Source organism: Pleurodeles waltl, chromosome 11, assembly GCF_031143425.1.
Source record: "Pleurodeles waltl isolate 20211129_DDA chromosome 11, aPleWal1.hap1.20221129, whole genome shotgun sequence".
Taxonomy (NCBI): domain Eukaryota; kingdom Metazoa; phylum Chordata; class Amphibia; order Caudata; family Salamandridae; genus Pleurodeles; species Pleurodeles waltl.
Window position 1 is genome coordinate 5,173,177 of NC_090450.1, and position 24,513 is coordinate 5,197,689.

Consider the following 24,513-nt stretch of genomic DNA (forward strand, 5'->3'; position numbering starts at 1 on the left):
TAGACACTTCTGGATCTACACCGGCATCCTGTCAAGAGGAAATGCCTGGCTGCCAAAAGGATACATCTGGACTGCTTTGCTGATAAGGACTGCCACCCTGCAATTGCCCTGCTGGCCTCTAGCTTGGCCCCTGTCTTCTGAAGTCTCAGGTCCAAAAAGACTTCATCTCTTCAGGAATTTCCTTGTGCATCGAAAATCGACGCAACGCCTGCTGAAATCAACACGAAGACTGTGTTGGGACCAAGAAATCGCCACACAGCCAACAGGAACGACACAGCCCAACTTCCCTAGTGGAAATTCGATGCAGCGGCTGCCCTGCGACGGAAAATTTGACGCACCGCCTACCGGATTGACATAGCGACCGTGCCTTCTTCGAGCGTGTCAAGGATTTTTTCTGCTCCCTTGGTGTCAAAATACAGCATAGTGAGGAACCGAGACTGCGCACCGAAAAATGACACAAACCCCTTGCAGCGTGGAAAGAAACTACATATTGTCTGTGCCGCATCTGAATATTCGATGTGCCACATTATTTTTCTACGCATCTCCTCTTATGCGGTCTACACGCATTGTTATTTTTTACACATATCAGGTACTGTGTGTAACAAAGAGACAACTGTTTATTTTCAAAGATTAGGACTCTTTTTAACCTTCTAACAGTGATATTTCACCTTGTGCTTATTGGATCTTTGTCATTTTGACCTTATTCCATTCATATAAATATTATCTATATTTTTCTAAACCAGTGTGGAACATTTATTTGGTGTTTTCACTGTGTTACTGTATGATTAATTGCATAAAGTACTTTACACATTGCCTTCTACGATAAGCCTGACTGGTCAGTGCTGAGCTACCAGAGGGTGGGCAAAGGATAATTTGGATTGTGTGTGATTTACCCTCACTAGGATTGTGGTACCTACTTGGACAAAGGTGTATACCTCTGCCAACTAGAGACCCCATTTCTAACAAAACCCATACATGTTTTGTTGATTGTGCCATAAGATAGCATGCAAGGTCCAGAGAGTCAACCACCCTCAAACATCATGTGTTTTTAAATGTGGACCAAAGTACAAATAGACCCTATAATCATGATAAGCAGGTGTGGCCCAGGGCACGACAAACACCCAGATGTATTTATTAAGCTACTTATATGAAGTTTTATAAAGTAAGAACCAGGCCTACCAGGATAGCCGAGCTCTTTACCCAGATCCAGCAACTGGCCACACCATTGTAAAATAAGTCTAGAGTGATGTATCAACAAGCTAAGATTTGAAGGAAGGATTAGAGCCAACATCCAAGGGAAGTGAATTATGCTCAAGGGACTCTGGTACAGGAGCCAATCATCATTCTTTATTCAAATACTGCTCAATGTGGTACAAGAAACTTGATACTACCGTAGAGGGCTTTCAGATCCATTTTTGTTGTCCATCTCTGAAAGCGACCTCATGTGAGGGCAGAACCCACAACTGGTGGATACGTGGACACTTGGATGGTCAATCTTTGAAAACCAACATTGCAGGCACCCAAATTGAAGGCTCTGTATCTGTAACTATGACACAAGGAGACTGATATGCTAAAGGACTTTGCAATTGCAAACCCATTGATTTTCAAAATCAATTTGTTTGTGATAGCAAAACCACTATTTGCTATGTACAGAACCCATTTTAGCAACCCAAACATTTTTCTGACTCATAAAATGAGTTTTGCAACCTATACTGGATCAAAATTTAGAAGGGGGTGTGAAAGGACAACTACTTCCAATTTGAAATTTGGTAAACTGTGTATCAATGGTTTCCAACCGCAATTCTGTTTTTTAAACACAGACCAGTTACTGGCTCCTCAAACAAGTGTGAAAGGGGAAGGGAGTCCCAAGAAGATTCCATTTCACTTCAGGAAACAGTTGGCAGACTCAGGAGGAGTGTGCAGGTGTACAGTAGACCACTACGGACCTCATTTTCTCAAAGGGATTTTTTTTTAAACAATGCTGGTTCCTTCAAGAAAAATAGGCTGCTCTTAAAAAAAAAAAAAAAAAAAAAAAAAAAAACTTCTCATTTGGAAATTAAAATACAGGATTGGTGGTCTTCTGTCCTTTGCATGCCACCATGCCTTTGTTTGCAGCCAATCACAAGGGCTCACAAATTACAATGTGTCAAATCAATATTAGACATTCTGCAACCCCCTGCAAATTGTGAATTGCGAACTGACTTAAAAAGAGTACAGAGATCGGTTTCCAAAAGTTCCATTCATTAAAGTCCAAGCACAATTTGCAACAGCTTTTTGGCAATGGAATCTTATCACATCAAGCCCATAGTTCAATGATCCCTTGGTTCTTCATTGTAACAAATCTAACATGCTAGATGAATAATTATGCTTAAAAGATGCTCTTGGTAAATAATTCCAGATAAGATGAGGATAAAATAAATATGGGCAATCATATACAGTGTCCTACCCAGGAGAACATAAACCATCCTAGTGTCCGACACTGAGAATCTTGCTCAGTGCACCCCAAAAGCAAGGCACCCAGTAGAAGCCGGGACTTAAACTGTGCACTCAGGACAACCTCTTTGGAGATACAAGAAGTCAATGTAAATGCTTAGGATATTTGTATCTTCCAAAAATAATTTCCACTGACTGCTGTATTACAAGATGTCTAGTGTGGCACATACATGCCCTCAGGGATGGTGCCCGACCAGCAATAGCTTAAATAAGAACACAACTGCAGCACGACCATATACATACCTGGAGTCATTATAAACCTGCCAGCTGTTTCCAAAGCTAGCAGAGTTGGGCTCCAGCTGACCGGATGGGTTCATGAAATCATCCTTCTTGTCACCGTTGTAGTTACCACAGATGCCGCACACCTCACCTTTGAAGATGGTGGGGAGGGTCACTTCCACTCGGTGGTTCCCGTCAAACTTCACTCTGAGGCCAAACCCCGTGGTGAGTACAACGTACATACCACTAAGGTGGACATTGAGGCCACTCATGTGCGTGAGCGGTAGGTTGTGTCTGGTCCCATTAACCTACAAACAAACAATATATTTATACTAACCATACAGATGTCACATTCAACTATGATTTGTTAATACAATGGAGTATTTTTCATACATCAATTGTGCTTACAGATTTGCAGAACTGTTATGATATAAATTATACCCAATTCACCCCTAAACCTGTGCTCACTAGTTCCATTCAGATTTATACAATCTATTCATTTGTCACCTTAGTTATCTTATCTGGAGAAACATGTCCAAATGGCTACTATACAGAGTTAGCCTCAAAACAATTATATTATAATAAATCAAATGAACAAAGTGTCCACAAAAAAATCAAATTGAATAAACACACAAAATTACTTTTTGGAGAAAAAAAAAAAACAATAGGTTAAGGTGCTATAGTCCAGAGTGCTATCAATCATAGACCCTGGTCTTTGAACTGAAATACTACAGTCCCTGTTAAAGGAAAATGTCTGATTTAGAGTTCGCAGGGCATAGAAAATACTTTGATCTGAGCACTGGGGAAGCACTAAAGAGGGGAGAAGAATCCACAATCAGAATTTCCTCTAACTACCCCATTGTGGAGAAACAGTGGAAGCATTAGAATTTCCACCAGTTTTGCACTCCCTTCCGAAATCAGAGGATACTACATTTATGGCTCTCTACAACCAGGTGCTGATCAGGGTTCTGAGGGCCACTGGATCGCGTGCTTGCTGATGTGATGTACATTAATAGAGACAGAAATTAAGGAAGACATTGGGAATCTAGTCTTGAAGGAATGGCCAGACTACTTAATAAGTTAATAATTACAGGGAAAAGCTGGATGAAAAACAGATGAATTTAGGAGGAAAACTCCATTGTCAAATAGAACACCAAAACTGGATGCACGGGTCATGAAAATCACTAGCGGACAAAAGAACATAGTAATAATGAAAAGTTGGGTCAAGAAAATCACCAAATAGTGTAGGAGACTCATGACTGAACATGTATAGTAACAGAAACTGACAGCAAAGGGAGCACACCACCTATGGCAAATGAAAAGGGCTATTAGAATAAAACTGGAAGTACACAAGTATGACATGTATTTAGCACCAGGGGGCCTATTCAAAAGGTGCCTGGACTATGTTAAGCAGTACTTATGTAGTATTATTTTGCCTACTCTTAACATGCCTGTGTGAATTGTCTCAAAACAGATAACATGGGAATGAAATGGGAACCTTCGAATGCTGTTAGTGCAAATGGAAAGGACTGGGTCTTCTTTGCACAGTTATTTATATGGATTTGGATATTTTGGAGCCGATTCACAAAGGTATGTTGAAGTATTACTGCTGATGCTCATCAATGCTGTTGTGAGATGTTTGTTATGGGGTTTTCCTTTGAATTATTTCTTATTTGCATACAACACAATGCTGCACCTCTGCATGAAAACGCAGGCAGTAATATACAGAGCCAACATTTCTATTCTGAATTATTGTTCATGCATTCAGTAATCTGCTGTATCTACAGATTTTCTACCTTCACATGTGTCACAAGGACCTTGTTGTGGGTCTGAGTAGGGGAGAGTCAGGGGAAGGCAAGGGATGTGCAATGAGAAGCAGATGAAGCTTTGCACATACATGCCTGTGTATGTATGTATCTGTGTGTGTGTGTGTGCGTGTGTGTGCGTGTTTGCGTGCATGCGTGTGTATGAAAGTATAGCTGTAAGACGTGTGGAAAAGGGCGCCACCTGATCATTGTCTTCAGAGGGTGTGCAGTGGAAGAAAAATATTTTATGAAACATCATTTTCAGTGAAGAGAAAAAAAAGAATATAGAGTATTATTACATTTCTCCAATTTGCAAGTTTTCCATATTGTCTGTAACACACAAATTCTACATTTGTAGCATTAGATAAAATGTGCATAAGGTACATGAATATTACATATTTAAACCCAAACCTTTAAAACTAAAGAAGCATAAACATAAACATGTGCAGGCAGGTAGTGAACCTGAAGGTAGGAGTGTTCTGTGATCTAGGTTAACATTTGTAGTTGCCCATGATGCAGAGCTGTCCACCGACACGTCTGGATGCTCACACTTCTTTGTGAACTTCTCTGCCTAGAATAGGTTGTTTGTTTATTCTCTAGCTGTACATGAGCCATCAGTTTAACTTCCTGCCAAGCAACAGGAGAGGTAGAAACTTGTCTGAATCATTGCACTTCTAGCTGTGGTGTTTATTGCTGCAATTGCATTGATATAATGGGTTTTTATTTTCACTTGATTGTTGTTCATGGGCTGAGGTTACAGGAAGCACTAACACCTACCTTCACCACTTTCTGCTTCTCCAGGGTGACTCGGAGTCCATGCACCTCCACAGTGACATACTTCACGTAGGAGACATAGGAGTTGGCGCCCCGGTGCTCGTTTGCGGCTTCAACATTGAAAGGTGTGAGCGAGCTGCTGCTGTTGCACAGTTTGGAGAGCGTGTATGTGCAGGTTCCCATAAACGTGTGGGCTTGTTTGTCGAAGGAGATGTAGTGAGGGTCGCTGTGCACACTACATGTCGCTTCTGAAAAAAGTCAACACAAATTTGAATACATATAATGAATACTCTTAGCAAGATTATTCATGTCTTCCCTAGGTGATATGCTACTATGCCACATGTGATGTGTTATGAAGTCCTGATGCCAATGTAGGCAGTCTTTGGTTTTTTCAAGGAATGTCAACACATCAAACAAACAAGGAGTAACATTTCAAAGGATGAGGGTTTGTTTGCGTGGGAATTTATTGGTTAAATTATTGCAAAAAATGTGGTTTCTCTACTCAGGTAGCTCATCTTCAGATTTGGAAATTACACCTTGGTTTGTTCTCTCTGTGCAAGGTACTCAACACAGTGCAAAACCCTTAACCACAAAACCCGAGAATAAGGAAAAATAAGACAAAAGGACTCTTGTGTGTCAATATTTGGTAGACCTTGGTCCAGGTGAAGGTTCCTTTCAACCTGCAATGAGTCAAGATATAGTACCTGTAACAACCGGTCTAGCTGTGATCCCGCTTGTTGGCTCCAATGGAGTTGACTTAGCATCTGCAGTAATTCAAGAGAGAAAAGAGAAACAACAGTTGTAGTATTATAAACATGGGTATTATAAAGCATAGAAAAATATTAATATCACGTGTGACACTTGTTAGACTGCAGTTGTGATGCTCCTTCTGAGACCAGAAGATTTATACAAGGATCACAAGATGGCTGGCAGAGCATTATGCTTAGTACAAGTATTTGCAATACTGAAAGTTATGGTAACAAATTGCTGAGTCTACAAAGGCCAAGTTCAAAAAGTCAGATAACTACTCCTTTTTGGTCACTCCTAGGTTTGGCTTACATTTCTACATATAATAGTATTCATAAAGCATCCTAACAATACTCTGGCAATCAACATGGATAGTAGATGTCCTGAAATAGTCTGTCATACTCTTTTAGACATATGAGTTTCCTGCAGTTAGAAAATTCTGCATGCAGAGATTCTGCAGAAAAATATAACTATTGCCCTCATTACTACCCTGGCTGATGGTGTTACTTGGCAGTAGCACTGCCAACAGGCTGGCGGCAGCTACCGCCAAATTATGACATTGGCGGTTTGGCTCATGCCAAACCGCCGATGTACCGCACCGTCCGCCACGGCGGTAATGACCGCCAGGATGGAGACAGGTGTCTCCAGCCCGGCGGCCGTCACTAGTCTGCCTGCGGGATAATGACCTCGCATACCACCATAGGTTTCGTGGCGACTGTATTGCCATGAAAATCATGGTGGTAGGCACTGTCAGTGCCAGGGAATTCCTTCCCTGGCACTAATAGGGGTCTCCCCGCCCCCTCCCCCTCCCCACAGTCCTCCTCCAACAGCAACAGCCCCCCTAACACCCCCCAAAGCTGATAGCCACCTCCGCTCCCCCACCGCCCTAACTCCATGGACCCCACATACATACCCCCCACTCATGCATGCACACACCACTCACACACATACACACGCACACATATGCACACATGCACACACACATACACAATACACCCCGACACACACCACATCCCCTGCATTCATACACGCACTCACACACCCCTTCTATACACACACAGTCACACCCCCATTCTCGCACACACCACCCAACACCCCACCACCCACCTCCCCTGCTGGACGATCACCTTACCTGCCTCGGTAGTCATCCGGGAGGGAACGGGTTCCATGAGGCCTGCTTCGCCACCAGCACCCCGTCACCACAACACCGCCACACCAAATACTGTCACGTAATTCGGTGGGCGGTGTTGTGATGACGTGGCGGTGACGGTGGAGCAGCCTCCACTACACCGCCGACCGCCAGTATGGCTGCTGGCGGCTCTCTGCCCAAATAGTGTCCCTTGCATCCCAGCAAATTATGGTGGAGAGTCGCCAGCAGTCATAATATGGTCATCGAAAGAGCACCACCACTGGCAGTCTTCGGTCTGGCGGGACTTCGGTGTTTTTCTCAGAGTGTTCTATGTGTTTTATAAATATATTATCAACTACAATAAATATATTTTCCCAGAGTATAGTATCTTCCCATACACTGCCATGTATAATTGGGCAGTTCCTGTCCTATCCCCACAAAGACAATATCAGGAAAATGGTTGTGAATCCTTTCCAAATTCAGATGATGCTGGTTAGTGTCCTGGCGAGTGCAGAAGTATTACCTGTAGCAGTTGGTAGAGTTGTAATCACACTAGTTGGTGTTGATGGTGCTGATGTAATCTCTACAATGTTTCAAGAAAGAAAAGAGATTGTTGGGAAACTTTAAATAGACTGTGATAAGCACTGCACAAAAGCAAGCAAAGTTAACAAATAGATGAATAAATACAACATGGCAGAGCCTACTGTAGTGACACTTCATCCGAGGCTGACATAGAACATTTTGTCCGACTCATCACATCTAATGCTATCATTGGTCAAACCAACCACTAGATGGCTGGTCGAGTCACAATTTATCGGTCAAAGGTAAATTCATGCCTAGCTTTTAAAATGAAGAAAAACTATTATGCTTGATAAAAGTGTTCCCATTTTTAAAGTTTTCACAATAAAGAAATCAATGGGCCAGATTCAGGAAAGTCAAGATAAAAAGTCAGAACTTCATCATAATAGAGATACTTCTAACTTTGAAATAGATCTTTGCCTTTTATGGGATTCAAAAAAATCCAGTACTCCTGACAGCCTTCTTCATACTATATTTCCTGGAATACTCCCTTGATGAAGAAAACATGTAAGAGCATGTATTTTTAACTATCTTTTTTACAAGTAAAATGTTTCTACCTGGAAAAGCCCCTTTGCATTCATCACCATAAAACATGAAGGTTTTTTTCCATCACAGCATCACTGCTTTGACATCACCCACTTGCACCGGAAGTGAAATCACTGGTTTCCAACCAATCTCATTATTAAAAGAAGAAGCCAGGCAAGAGGACTTCACCTCCCATCTCACATATGCACAGGAAGTGATGGCACTGGTTTACCACCAAAACCATACTGAAAAGAAGAGGCCAGGCAAAAGGACTTAATTTCCCTTCACCTATCTGAACAGGAAGTGACATCGCTGCCTTTCCATCATCATTCTGCACTCGAAATTACATCACTTCCTGCATTCACCTTGCATTAGTCAATTCATTAGGACATCTCACTACCCCAGCTTTCCCAGAAAATGGTGGACACAGGCAAGAGCATTGCCTGTTTGGACCTATTAATGCCATGATTTGCTTTTTGAGAGAGCTGTGTTCCATTGAAACCTGCCAGATAAGACACAAAAGTGTGCCACACTCATGACCCCTTACGGACAATCCCAACATTTGCACCCAGACCGCGATGACACACACCCTTACATAGCATCCTCATAACACACAGATTCTACCTTGTACATATATTATTAACTACCACATACCCTCAAAATACAAAATACACATCTCACCTCATACCCATCTACGCTCGCTCTGTAGTACTCCTTGCATCAGTTATCACAAACCTTCTCACGTGTCACAAGCTTGTCACAGAACCACCCCCACATCCTCACACATCCGAGATGTCCTTGTTACTAAAGGCTATAACATCCGTTGAGTGAACTGCGTATATACGAAGAGAGGACATATGGCTGTTATTCCTAAGTCCTTCTGGTCCTCTATCCTAGACAAGCCAGTGACATTCAACTTCCTGGAGCTCCTGACATTACATTTCCCACTCACTGCTACTTAGACAGTCACTTTCCATCTCATCAACAGGCCTCATGAGCAGAACAGACACTTCATTGATGAATTCTCCAATGTCCTCACCACATCTTATAGCCAACACACTAACATCTCTCTCTTGGGTGACTTCATCCTCCCAGACAGCAGAAGGTCAAAACAAAAAAACAAACGAGAAACATCATCCTCAATCTCATCTACACACTCAATTTGTTACAACAAGTCACCCAGGCAACACGCAAAAAAGACCGTGGCTTGTCATCTTCAGACTCGACACAATCTTCAAAACCACCAGCATCATTAACAAAGTCCTCATGACCATTTTGAAACCCCTGCCTCCTCCTCCCCAAACACACACCCTGCAGACAAGCTGGTACATCATCGGATTGGATACTCAGAGTGGAGGCAAAGAAGTGTAAAAAAGAAAAAAAAGACAGCAAGCCTTTTCTTTCTGTGCACCCAGGATATGGAACAACATACTGTGCCCTTGAGGACTGATCCAACAAGGCTCTAATTTAGGAAAACGTTTAAGACACACCTCTTTAAGGAACAATACATCTATATCCCAATGCCTCAACACGCCAACAATCAGCTACCTCTCCTATCACTCGTTAACTCTATGCTTGCCTTTGACCCTGCAGTGTCTACATTCTTTTTTTGTCTAGGTTTCCCTACACATACAGACATGCATACATGGAACAGCACTTTTCATTTCAAGGGAGTGGTTTTGCTTGTGGTCCCCAGTACAAGCTACATGAAAAAACATGTGAACCCCCACACACTCCAATGTTTTGGGGTGTTCAGTGTAGATTGAAAAGACACCTTGATTAAAGATATTTGGTGTGACAAATCTTCAAAGTCTCCAAATTTGTACAAAATAGTTATCTGGTGCTGAGTTTAACTGACAGCTCAGTGTTTTAGCTACCTTTAGGAAAGACGTCATGTTACTATTCCCAGGTCATAGCAGTGTCTCCTGAAATCATTTCATGGTCTCCAATGTTCTATTTAAAGACCTCTTTTTCTGCAGCAGACACTCCTACTTACCACATTGAGTTGCTTTCCTCCAGTCTCCCAGAACGATTCCTCTGAATTCACAAACAGCAGCGTACGCCTCTAGGGCAGGGCAGAACTGTTCCGGGTTTCCACCAGAGGCACATTGATCATAGATGCAGCTTTCCAAATACAGCTGAGGAGGGATATGTCCATGACAGTCTTTGAAAGGGCCATTGTTTGCCAAAATAATGGAACATAGTTTTTCGTACTCTTGTTCTTCTGTTGGGTCACAGGGTGGAGGGTCATTAGTAGTGGTGTTACAGCTAAAGAAATGAAGAATACAGAAAATCAATGATTAATTAATAGACTCTTTGAGCATAAACAGGGCTACAGGTACTCCAAATCTCTGCCCACTGGTTAATCTTGTCAGTCACATTTACCATTTGATGCCAATCACAATGGGCCTACATTAACTCACAACATGCTTCGGTGGAAATAGATAAAATAAAATCTCCCAAATGCTTGCCCAATCTTATGTAACCTCACAAGAAGGAAAACCTCTCTTCCTCTCATCCACGAACCTGATCCGCCCAGCTCCAGATGATTCAAATTTGAAAACCGATGGTTCACCTTCTTCGATGTCAAGAAGGTAACATGAACCTCCTTCCTTTCCCAAAGCAGCTGAGAATCTGGAACTTTGCATGTGCATCTTACTTCCCACTATGTCCAGAGTCATCTTACAGGTGGACTAGTGAAGAAGTGATATGCTGTGACATTAAAATTAACGAGGTGCTGCAAATAAAAATACAGCAGAAACCCTCAAAAATCAAAGCTAACTCCAACCACCAGCTTCAGAACGTTATGGACAGACATGCATTTGACTGACATTCATCACTCCATTGATGATCTGGGGCCTGATTTAGAGTTTGGCCAAGGGGTTACTCCATCACAACGGTGCAGATATCCCGACTTCTGAAATATAAATCCCATAGGATACAATGGGATTTATATTTCAGCGGATGGGATCTCCCTCACCCTTCTGACTGAGTAACCCCTCCGCCAAACTCTAAACCAGGCCCTTAGAGAGCTGGGATCTTAGGTTTCATAATGATTGACAATTTGTCCTTTAACCTCCAAGGAGGTAACACTGCTAAGTCCTGTTACTCCCCCAATGAGGTTGAGGCCCGTGTTTTCGGGTTGGCTATTGCTTCCTTACCAATGTCCAAGTTGAACATATTTGCTGAGGCAATTCATGATTTCAACTACAACACCGGTTCTAATTCTTTTTGTGTGATATGCTTAGTACACCTGTAGAATAAAGCAGCATTTAGGCACTAACTGAAGCCGGCGCCAACATATTTCAATTATGCTGACTCATGTCCGAAGACTCCCAGTTCATCATCACATAACTAAACGCTTTGCATCAGGTACAAGGCCCAAAGTGGTATCACTACCTTTCTTCGTCTGAAAGAGTCCAACATTACCCACCAGTGCGTCAATGGCACACGTCTCCGTCTTTAGTGTCATCCGTGGAGAATGCTTATGCTGTATCAGAGTGTGCTAGTGTAACTGAGGAGTGGACCCAGCTTTGCTTTTTGAATTCAGCTCCTAGAAAGAATGAATGTGTTTTGTTCTAAATCACCACGTCTCTTCTCTCTGTTCAATTCTGATTTAATACATTTTCTCCATTCAGTATTATTCAATACTGGATCCAACTCCAAAGCTTCTAAATTTGACTACTCTGTCTTTTGTGGGTTTTAAGTATCACATATCAATATTAAGTCACTATCAGTTTTCCTGCTGAGAAACATCAAACATTTCTAGCTCGTCTGTGACTTCGGAAAACCACCTCTGGTGAAAGAAATGCCATTGTGGCTGTTTGTCCTGCTATTCTTCTCCCTTGAAATCAAATGTGCACATTGATGTTAGCTTGATTTCTGGCACCATAGGTGGTGTTTAATTTCCACCGATGGACTTGGCCCCTTAGGACTTACTTTGAACTTTCCTGCACAGGATTCAAGCCTTTACTTTGGGTGACTCTTCCTCCCTTCAGTAGGTAGGGATCTCACAGTGTTTCCACCAGACTCCAATTAAACGTGTTTACCGTCTATAGGTACTGATGTTTTAGCACAGCACTTCCTGCAAAAGATAGTGTCCCTTGCATCCCAGCATCTCTTGCATCCCCTACATACATTTTTACTTTGTCCTAAATCTTTTAGGTTTTTTATAGGTTTCGAAACATTATTGGGTCACTAAAAGTTAGTCATCTGCTGTTTATTGGAGGATGTTTTCAGTCAGCTCAACTCTTAGTTCCTCCATCTTATTTAGTGCTGTGGTAGCGGCATGGGAAATATTGTAATGGCGACTCAGTCTTTGCTTTAAATGACTCACAATATTTAAGTATTGCCTTCCAATGCCATGTCTCACCTGTTTTGTTCCCTTCGGAACAACTATCAACACCACTGTGGATTCACATAGAAAAAAAACATGCGCGCCTTCCATGTACTGGTAGAAAAACCACAGGGCCTAAAAAACATTGAGTTAATAATTTGGTTTGATTGATGAGAGTGTAAGAAATGGCAGCTAATCCATCAAATCCCAGTAGCACAGTGATCCCAACCTGTGGGCCGGGGACCCCTGGGGGTCCACGAAGCCTCCTCAGGGGGTCCGCGACTGCTTAGAAAAATTAATAATATGAGGTTCCAACTATCAGTAATGACTCAGTGGGGGTCCCCGGTTTCCAATAATGAGTCAGTGGGGGTCCCCAGGCTCCATTATTGATAAAATGGGGGTCCACAGAACTCAAAAGGTTGGGAACCACTGCAGTAGCGTGTCAGGCTGCCGGCACTGTATGCTTCCACTGAGAGTCCTTCTCCCATGGCAGCAGAAGAACTTTCTGGAAAAAGAAAACTAATGCTACGTTGCTCCCCCATGCAGCAAACGCTAACTCTGGTGAGTGGGCAGCAGCGGGGTGGTGACAGCGGTCCCTCTGTTGCCTCAGCTCGTCGGCAGCTGACCCAGCATTTCTTAGATGAGCCCTTGACTCTTTTCAAATGACATTCTTGCTTTGATGTATTTACTAGCGAGTCATTCAATTTCTTTATATGTGTTTTTCTTTAACAGATTTCATCTGTTCCCTCCTTACATACTTATTTACATAGTCATATATACATATTTGTTGCCTTGCTTTTTGTACAGCCTCCACTCTCTTCGGGCTAGAGTTCATCAAATAAGTGTCTAAATAAAAATAAATAAATGAAGAAAGTCTGTTTTTTATATCAAAGGCTCTAATCTGGAACGCTGGTTAAAGACCGACCTTTCCAAAACTCACGTGTTCGCTGTAACCTTTTGTGTCCAGGTTTCTTTGCTATGATACACTGTATAGCTGCCATGAGCTTAGTTCAGGGGAAGGTTATTATGTTTCCTATTTGCTGTATAACTTCATCTTTTCCATTATCACATTTCATAGCGCTAGAACTAGAAATTAAGCATGAAAGAATCATTGACAACTCTACAATTATGTGAGGGTGCAAAGGATTAAAAGATCTGTTCTTAGGTCTATTTGTGACAAGTGCAGGTCTGGTATTAGGCAAGATCTGGAAATGCTACTAATATTACCATTTTTAAAATAGAAATTTTTAAATTACTATCTGATATACTTACAGGGAATTCCAGTCAGCCCTCTTCATAGATGAGTTGGCAGATAAGTTGTTCTCATTTTCCTCCCACCCACTACAGCTCACAGCATGATACAAGGTGCCAGCTAACTTGAGCCAATGGCTAACGTCACTGTGAGTGACAGCATTCTGCCCTTTCACATATTCACTCACAAATCTCAGTCCTTCAGGGTCAAGGACTAATCTGACAACGGTGCTTATTTAGACCATAAAATGACCTGTACTTTTAACCAATGATTCTTTCATATTGATAATAGGCTGGCAGCTCCCCCCAACAATAAAGTTTTACAAAACTGTGACAAAAAAAAAACAAGTATTGGCAAAGCCAAAAGGTTGCCTACCAACAGCAACCCATTGGCTTTGCCATTGATAGTAATTCAAACTGAAGTTTGCCTACAAACCTACATGAACTAAATTAGAGATTACGTTTTAAACAAGCCAAACATGTTTAAACAACTGAGTATTTAGAAAATCATTAGATACCATATAGTGTTAAATATATTTAGGAGTTTATTTTCTTTAAACAAGACCAACTTTTGGTAAGGTTATAAAACCTAATATAGGTCTTTGCAAATGTTTGATTAATTAAATCTGTAATTACTAGAGGCTTTTTTAAACTATAAAAAAGAAACTGTTGTTCAAAATATTCCTAATCTGCTGAGACATATGTCCGGATTTAGATATTGGCTGCCACAACGGTGATGGACATCCCATCCACCAAAATCTAAATCCCATTATGTCCCATGGGATTTAGATTTCCGTGCACAGGATATCCTTGACCGTTGTGACAGAGTCTTAGATACATTTTGTAGCCATGTTGTATCCAAAATATTGCTTACAAATATATCATCCCATTGGTTGTATTTTTTCTGTTATTAATTTCAATGCCGCAATATTCTTGTACATGACACTTACAACACAATATCTATGCCAGGCTATATTCTGACAAGGTTATTTTGCCACAGAACCCTTCTAGACAGAACCTGCCTGTGCTCCCAAAGGAAAGGGACATCAGGTTCAGAAATTTGCATAAAAAGGTTTCACAATGGCTTCTTGGGTATCTCTCGTCTGAATCAGACAATGAGAATCCATGAATTTACAATGGATGGGTGCGGCTAGTGAAGCAGCATGAATGGGGATAAATGGAGAAGATGCATTTTTCAATACTCACATCCATCCGTCATCTTCAATGCGCCAGCTGTCTCCAAATTCATTAGAATCGTGGGCGAGTACGCCATCGGGCCGGAGAAGGTCATCCTGCTGGTTGTCATTGTATGTGCCACAGAGACCACACAGCTTTTCCTTCAGCCGTTCACTGACTTGGACATAGAGATCATGGTCGCCATTGAACCAAAAACTAAGCCCGACCGTGGTGTTGACAGAAAGGACAGAACCCTTCAGCTGGATCGTCAATCCTGGTGTTGAGTGGTGAGGAAGGGAGACCTGCACTCCGTCCACCTAAGAAGATGACACCAGGGCACACCTTATCACAAGCTGTATCTGGAAGTAGAACGTATGCAAGCCTACACAGCTGTATTTAGTTTTATGTTTCTCTAGGATGAAATGTTTTACTAAGTTATTGCTTGGGTTGTACAAGAATGATAACTCTATAAATCCTTTTTATGTAACATTTTTATGTGAAGAAATCATTTTAATTCTATAAAAAGAGTTATCTAGTCTCAAATTCTGGCACAAAACCTAACTTCTATAAAGGAAAATGATCTAAATCAATATCAGAGTTTTGAACATGGGATTCTCTTCTCTAATTCTCTCTCTATTTGTTTGCGCTGGTCCTTTGCTCTCTTCCCCCTTTTCTCCCACTCTCTCGCTGGCTCCCTTCTTTCTGGGACCTCTTATCTCTTTCTTCTGCCTCCCTCTGTGGAAGCCATTTACGGGATCATCAGAAGTAGCAGCTGCTACCCCTGACTGGCACTTACAACCCCAGACACTGCCCTTGCGTCCCATGACACTGACCTTGCAACCTCTAGCACTGTCCTTGTGACCCCTGTTCTCGCAGGTTGCAAAGGCAAAGCCAGGAATAAAAGTTAAACCATGTATCTTTCTATGCCTGTCTCTCACAGCTCACTCTCTACTCTCACTACCTCATCTCTGCCTCTCCTTCTCCCATCCTCTCTTAGTACACTCTCTCTCAATCTTCCTTTCACTATGGCTCTGCGCTTCAGTTGCCACTCACCTTTCTCTTCTCTCTCTCTTTTTCTCTCTCCTTGCTCCCCTCCCTCTCTGCCTTCCTGCACTGTATCTCTTTCTTCTCTCTCAGCTCTTCATTTACGCATCTCTTTCTCTCGCAAACACTTCTTTACTTCACGTTCTTCTTCACTCTCCCTCCCTCTCTGGAATATATTCGGTTTCACTTTGCAGAGCTCCCCCCGCTTTTTCTGCTCTAAAGGTTCATTATAGTAAAGTGTTTTCTCAGTCTCATAATGTGTCTAGTTCCCCGTAGAAAGGTGGAATAATGAATTCACTAAAGGCCTGGTTTACAAAGACTTTTCCGTGAGAAGGTGTAAGAGACGTACTCATGAATTTCTAGACGTAAGCCATGCCTTCTCACAGGAGGTAGATTTGTGAATTTGTTCCACACCGAGTTGTGCAATTACCACTGGTTAACCATGTGATATACAAATGGCTCTATGTCCATCTCTGTACAGATCAGGACTAAGAAAATAGGTGGGGTTACCCCCGTTAACTAAGCAACATACAGAGTTTTCTCTACCTCTGAACAGATTAGGACTAAGATTATGGGTGCTACCAGGTGACGTACGAACAAAGCTTCTTCTACCTTAGAGGAAGGGTGGCATTTACCACAGTAAACTAGATGACGTACAACCAAGTGTGTTCTTCCTCTGAGTTTAGGTGGGATTGCCAGGGTTACTCAAGTGAAAGGGAAAAAAAAAAGCTTTTTCTATCTCTGTGCTGAACAGGACTAAGAAAATAGGTGGAGTTACCAGGCTAACTATACAACATACAGAGTTTGTTTTACCTCTATACTAATGGGGACTAAGCGGATGAGTTGGGTTACCAGGGTTAATGAGTCAATGTACAAACAGAACTTGTTTTAACTCTGAGGATGGGTGGGATTACCAGCGTTAATCAGGCGACAAACACCCATAGCCTGTTGCATCTCTATTATGATCAGGACTAAGAAAATAGGTGGGATTACCATGGTTAACTAGCCAACATGAAAACAGAGTTTGTTTTTGCTCTATGATGCTCGGGACTAAGACGATGGGTGGGATTAACCAGGTGACATGCAAACAAACTTGTTTTACCTCTGTGCTGATCAAAAGTAGGACCATGTGACATACAAACAGACCCTATGATACCTCTGAGGAGGGGTCACATTTGTCTGGGTTGACCAGGTGACATACCAACAAGGCCTCTGATACCTCTGAGGATGGGTCACATTTGCCTGGGATGAACAGGCGACATACAGACAGTTCCTCTGATACCTCTGAAGATGGGTGGGAATACCAGGATTACATTTGCCTGGGTTGACCAGGCAACATACGAACAGAGCCTCTGATACCTCTGAGGAAGGGTCATATTTGCCTGGGTTGACCAGGCGACATATGAACAGAGCCTCTGATACCTCTGAGGATGGGTCACATTTGGCTGGGTTGACCAGGCGACATACGAACAGAGCCTTTGATACCTCTGAGGATGGGTCACATTTGCCTGGGTTGACCAGGCGACATATGATCAGAGTCTCTGATACCTCTGAGGAAGGGTCACATTTGCCTGGGTTGACCAGGTGACATACAAACCGTGCTTGTTCTACCCTTGAGGATGGGTGGTATTACCAGGATTAATAGGGTGACATATAAACAGCTTGCTCTACCTCTGTGCTGATCAGTACTAAGGCAATGAGTTTCAAGAGCTGGAGGCCTCCCTGAGCATTAGAAGCCACACCACCACTCCGTCATAGCAGAGGAGAAAGAATGTATCTAGTCAGTGACCCTAAACTTGGAACATGCTCTCACGGAACCTCCATACCCCAGTCCATACCACACGCTGAGGTACACTGCCTTACAGTCTCACAGTCCATCTAAAGATGTATAAGTGGGTAAAGGACTCCCTGCAATTCATAATAAAGATGAAACAAGTCACTGAAGCATCTGCAAACTAACAGCGGAACTATGCCAGAGGCTGGACTCATTTACAAATTTTAAAAATGACACAAGTCACTGAGGAATCTGAAAACAAACAGGGGAATGTTGCCAGAGGCTGGGCTCTTTTACAAATTCATTGAAATTCAAAGAGACATATCCTACTAATGTATGGTGTAACAACAATATTACACCTTTTAACATGATGACGGAGATATTCACTGTGTCTGCCCTACAGAGAGGCATTGAATAAGATGCAAGTTTGTTCAGAGGTGTCATCCAGGTCTTAGGGCCTGATTTAGAGTATGACACATGGCGCTACTCGCTTACGAATGTGACGGATATCCTGTCCTCATATTACAATTCCATTATATTCCATGGACAGCGTAATACAGTGAGCGGAATATTCCTCACCTTTGTGATGGAGTAACCCATCAACCAAACTCTAAATCTCACCCTTCACATGGTTAGCTTCTTTGGTATTTCAGAAGTATTTCTCAAATACTTACCAGGGCAGTATTGCCTTTGTTTAAGATGACGTGATGACCCTTCAGAGACAAAGCAACTGAGTTTAGGGCTGACCAGGCCTGGCTCCCCCGGTGTTCATTTCTGGTTGTTAGTGAAAACTCTTCTGAAGAGCTCTTGCAGGTCTTGACTGCAGTATAGTTGCAGCTTCCTTGGAAATGGTAAAGCTTCCCATCAAATGTCACATAATGGGGGTCCCCGTAGATGTGGCAGGATGCTGTGCCCGCGGGGTAACAACCGCGGTTCCCATTCAGCACTTTACACACGTACTCGGGTCCGCAGGATTCAGGCCTGCAATCCATTTGGTTGTTTCCTATGCAAACACAGTGGCTTTCACAATTTTCCTGCCAGAAGGATTCTGATTTCTGTTAAAATACAGAGAATTGGAAACAGCGGTTAAAATAAGGGCTATAAAAAGTTATAAAGTTTGGGGGATTTTCAACTAATTCTATATACTAACCTCATAATATTTGTCCTGATGCAGGCACCCACAGTCATTGATCGAGACACACTTTCCTCCACTCAGGACAAAACCAGAGTTGCACTCGCAGCCCTCCACACAAGGGCTACTGCAATTGCTTGGATTAAGGTAGTCTAGGCAAGTCGGAGGGCAAGCACTGCTGCACATGTTATAGTGGCTGTTAGGTGGACATTCAACACCTGAAATTTTACGGTAAAAAAAAGTTTAAATTCAATACATGTGTACAAGTATTCTACTTCAATAACTTCCAGTGGTTTAGGAGATACTTCAATCTTCAGGAACGCAAAATAGATTGAAGCATCCATCTGTTGATAATGAAGGCAATGGAATGATGAGTTTGTGACATAACCTCTAAACACATAGTCACATAATTCTAAAAGATATCTAACCTGAAAAGTTGTCTGGCAGTGGCCGAGAGAAGGGAAAAGCCAGGTCTCAACAGTAATGCACCTTATAAATCCAGATGGAACTGGCAGAGATGATTAATGTAGAGCAGAGATGTCCACAATGTGTCCAGATAGGTGAGCAACGTGAGGATTTTCAGCCTATCCCGGTGATACATTTACATACAATGAACCTCCATGGGAATAATCTACAAGGTCAGTGGCAATCACACACGTCTGGGATAACACCCTTCCCTCATGAACCAATGTCGAAGGTTCCCATTTTTGGGCATTTTTATGGATGATCTGATTGTACAATTCTGTTTCTTGTCTCTGTATCCAGCATCACTATGCTATGTTGAAGTCCTGATTTCAACCATGGTATTACAATATCCACCCCTTGTCAAAGGCAATCACTTGGTGTTTTGGCCACGTACAATATGGAGACCGCCACCATGAAGTGGCTTTTGAGTAATTAGGATGTAGGTCTTTTCACTCATGAAGGAAAAGGGCTCATTAATAATCTCTTGTTACCAAATTAATGAAAACTCTGAGTGCCTGCAATCCCCGGATAAACTCATGTGTCTAAATTCCATATTACAGGTGGATTGTGACATTGTTAGTCAGCCGCAATAAAGAAATGACACAGCTGCTCAACTGTAGTCATTTAAACAGTTGATTTCCGGTGGGATAATGCCTCCTGTCCAAGCTAGCAGCGATGAGTAAATGTAGGGCATGGAACACTATTACAGCTGTAGTTTAAACAGTGAAATCTGCCTTTTCCTTATTCTTTCCTTTTCTAGATGAACATTGACCAACAGAAAGGAGATATGTTAACTTTTTGCACACTAGGTAATTCTAGAGAAGACAGAATCTCTCTCATTGTTTCTATGTAATTTTTAAACTGACTTGCATTGAACTGATTCTAGCTTCTTTTTGCAATAAATATCTAACTGTTTTTGGTGTGTTTAATTTTGCACTAGAGGTTCTACTTTTTCACCATGTTTTCAAACATCAGTCACTTTAGAATAAAAGAACAACTCACAAAGGATGTAATCAGTTTGTGGGAAAGGCTATGGCTAGAGCCTTCCTGTAGAAAACTACCACAATAGTGTTTGTAACATTGCTGCCTTTGTCTCGAGTACCTGCTGCTGCTGTTCCTGCATTATCTGCTAGTGTCCTGGCCAGAATCCTTTGCCTTCATCAACACGCACTTCCACAATCATTGCTTGGTGATGTGTTGCCCCTTCATAGGTTGACTTCTGCACACCCATAACAAACAGCCCTTGAAAAGGTCTGTGCAACAGCTCTCTGGTCATGGGGAACACCATACAATGGATTGCTGTCTCCTTCATGTATGATTATTAAAAGAACATGAAACTATAACTATCAGTTGACTGTCTAATGATTATCCATTTGAGGTGGTTATATCTGTTTCTGGCTCTCTAGTAAACGACCGGTCTTCAGATCAATGAGCGTTCTCGCTGTCTAGAATCCTCATCGCTTCATACTCAGTATTCAGCAACGGCCGCAGTCGAGGCCTGCTCCTATGGAATCTTAAGGCTATGCTACTGATTTCCCTGTTGGCTTGTGTGCCTGATTTCAGTTCACCAATGCACTGTAGTGTACTCATGTCCTGGCAGTCTATGATTAGAGTCTATCGGTTTGTGCCTACACAAAGATACTAGTCACTTAACCCACTTGTGGTAGTTACTCGTAGACATCTCCACTTGCTTAACTTTTAGAAAGTCTTTGGGTTAATTTATTTTTGGAAATTATTTATTTTCCCAGAAGTACTTTTGCATCTGGCTGTATGCCTGATTAATGAGATAAATAAAGACAATTTCTGTGAGTTAGAAAACCAGAAATTGCTTCACATTTTTGATAGATCCAGTATAAAAAGATAAAGCACAATTTTTTGAAACATTCAGAAATTATTAAAAGTAAACGCCAACAAGTCTAAATGTCATTTACTCTCTTTCTCACCTACTCCTTAGGGAAAAGGACACATTAGGGACTACAAGCATAGTTTCAGACTAAAGAAACATTGAATGATGAAAATGTATTAGTACCTACAACTCTAGTTACTTTTTTGTGAAATTGTTTTGTATTTGTTTATTGTAGCCTTCTGTAGCCCAACTTTAGAGTAAACATGTGTGAACAGAAAAAAGTTTTTTCTAAATAAATCATAGCACTTATCACAATACAACTCCAAGGAATTAATGCAAAACTTCATTCTCCAAGTGATAATGTGTTGTGCCAATCTTCAAGATCATTTAGAGTCTGTTAAAAAGTGTTCTTGTGGTTTTGATCCAGCTGGTGAAAGGATTTGCCAGCCAAATTGGTATTACCAGAAATGAGGGAACTTCACACACTAAATGGTTTTGCCTACGGTAATCTCAGCAGGTAAAAACTGGCTAAATGTGTGTGGAAAAAAATCAGCCGAAAAGGCAGAAAAAGATTGCAGAACTCAGCGAGGAAGCACCAGTTCTCAATTCATTAGTTGAAAACAAGCAATGACCTGACACTTCCACCGCTCAGAGTCACCGGTCCCTGCAGCACTGGTAATTCTAACTGCAAAATTATCAAGGAAAAAATCATGCATCATTCATAAATGAAGCATTACTAGCAAACTGGGAGCACTCTGAATAGTGACGGCGCTGATGTGGTCATCCGATAAATCAGTATTAATATCCTAAATAAAGAAAGCCAAGCAGTTTACGAAAAATAAAGCTTTGTCTGATGAGCAAGGGTTGGGGGCCTGTATCAATGTAAATAATCACAATAATCCTTATAAGAACCGCTTTAGTGACCAGGCAGTTCTCAGCTGAATGTCATTTTTATTACTGGATATCCACGCAGAATTAAGATTTCTTTGGAAGTTTTATTTTTTAAGCCCAGGACCAAAACCTTCAAAAATATGACTTAGGAAGTTAAATATGTCCATGGAAAATATTGTGCTTAAACTTTGTCCCTTGACTTTGGAGCCTAAGAAGCATTGTTAAGTTGGCTAATAATCATTTTTGCTTCTTTGAAGCCCCTTCATCATAATTGTTTCTCTATAGATTTCTTTTCATCTATGTTTGCACTTAGAAAATGTATTATGTAACGCACATTATCTCCCTATGGTATCGTCTAAGTAGTAGATCCTATTTTCTTTTATACATATAATTAATTTAGGTCCAACATTTTAGGTAAGATAGTTTAAAAACTTCCAAAAAGAGAAATTAATAATCATGCATGAAATCGTGTGATCCTCACTAAAAAAAATTAAAATAATCTCTTCCCTGTCACCCACCTGTTCCAGTCAACCTAATTAATTTATTGTCAGCAATGCTGCAGTCACCAATAGCTCCTTGAGGGGTGATCGAACTTGTGGCTTCTTTTAACATGATGGTGTGTGAGATACCAAGTGAAAGGTCAATAATGTATTTTAAGTTGATACTTAGGCTCTGTGGATTAATTCCCATAAAATGTATACAACGTCCTTCCTGGATGATCCTTGATGACAGAGTATTTCTACTTCTATCTAGGCTCACCTATCTCCTCTATCATGAAATTCAGCATGGTTAGAAAAGTAAACCACACACACAAGAAGACATATATACCATCAGGAAGATATATAGCATGATGGCAGCTTGGCAGTCACTCAGTCAGTCATATATGCAGGAACATAAATTCAGAGAGAGAGATGTAGTCGGAAACACAGTTCATTGGATCAAACCTCTGTTACTACCAACAAGGTACTCACCACAGAATGTTGAGTTTCGCCATGATGGAAGAGTCACACCTGCTTGCTGACAAGCGTCAGAGTACACTCCAAGTGCATTACAGAGAATGTTGTCATTTGGACCCACTGCACAGAGGTCGAACACACAGCTATCAAAGAAGTTGGCAGGATTGATGACTGGGTGGCAGTTTGTGAAAGGCCCATTTTTGCTTATCAACAGTCCACAGAAGGCCGTGCTTTCGTAGCGTTCCTTTAGCTCCGGTGGACATTTATCTGGGACTACCACGCTGTCATTGCAAGTGGCATCAACATTCCAGCTCGCTCCCAGATCGTTGGAATTCAGAGCCTGTTGTCCATTCGGCATCATATAGTCATCCTGCCACTTGTTATTGAAGTTGCCGCACATGCCGCAGGTCCTATTAAAGAAGGTGGTGGGAACTTTTATTTCCACAGAGTGGTCGGTGTCATAGGAAACAGACAACCTGAAATCTGTCTCCAAATAAATGTACCAACCGCTTTTCCTTACGTAAACTGAACCACCATTCAGAGACAGGGGGAGAGTACTCCAGGTGTTGTTGACCTAGAAGGCAACACACAAAAACAACACATGAGTCGGAGCAGAAAGAGTCCATTATTGACAGATTAGAAGAGCCGCCAAGGAGTCCAAGTCCCAAAGTTCCTTCCCGCTTAGGGGACGCACATAAAACAGTCTACACTCATTTCTACTCTATCCTTTGTGTCTGTCGCACTCTATGGACCTGTTTCCATTGCTCCTGTGTAAGCCTCACTGGCAGAAAGATACAAATCACGACAAGTGCAAAGGTGATCATACAATTCATGATAAGGCAAAGCACAGCTCTGAATATCACATTCCACGCTATCTCACATTAGTGTGGTTAATCTACCATGAACTCACCATTAAACACACCCTAGGCATGATCTGGATGCTAATATGGCAGATCCTTCCCTCTTTGATAATTATTGAGTTGATCCTGTGGTTTTCCCTTACGTTGCTATTAAGAGAAACAGTTGTCTGAGCCTCGAAGAAGTGGAAAGTGTGTGAAACAAGTGTTCGCTGTATCTGTTGCAATTTCATGATCAAGGTCACTTCCAGTATATGATTAAATGTTGACTGCTTGCATGTCTAAGTATTTTCTGAAAGAGTGGAGTCCATTGAGGGTGATGCAGGAGGGTCTCTAGGATGTCTGACAAAGAGCATTCTGTTGAGTCTAACACAACAGGGCTTGTTTTTAAGTCTGACAAAGATCAGTTGAATTTGTTTTGATATATGAATGCTGTTTAGTTCGCCACAGGGTGAAGAAGAGGCTGTTGTGTCTCACAATGTGGCTGACACTAGTGGTGGTCACGGTTGCTGAT

The 24,513-nt window shown here is 41.7% G+C and overlaps 1 protein-coding gene across 1 annotated transcript in view; it reads right to left on the bottom strand.

The window, feature by feature from the left end:
* Positions 1–24,513, bottom strand: part of LOC138265212 (IgGFc-binding protein-like) — a 224,947-nt gene that overhangs the window by 144,706 nt on the left and 55,728 nt on the right. Inside the window, exons 12-20 of the mRNA XM_069212764.1 lie at positions 23,158–23,716; positions 19,003–19,202; positions 18,527–18,907; positions 15,065–15,351; positions 10,268–10,539; positions 7,691–7,750; positions 5,996–6,055; positions 5,295–5,539; positions 2,737–3,020 (exon numbers count right to left, since the gene is read on the bottom strand). Coding sequence (XP_069068865.1) covers positions 2,737–3,020; positions 5,295–5,539; positions 5,996–6,055; positions 7,691–7,750; positions 10,268–10,539; positions 15,065–15,351; positions 18,527–18,907; positions 19,003–19,202; positions 23,158–23,716 — 2,348 coding nt within the window. The remainder of the gene's footprint in view (positions 1–2,736; positions 3,021–5,294; positions 5,540–5,995; positions 6,056–7,690; positions 7,751–10,267; positions 10,540–15,064; positions 15,352–18,526; positions 18,908–19,002; positions 19,203–23,157; positions 23,717–24,513) is intronic.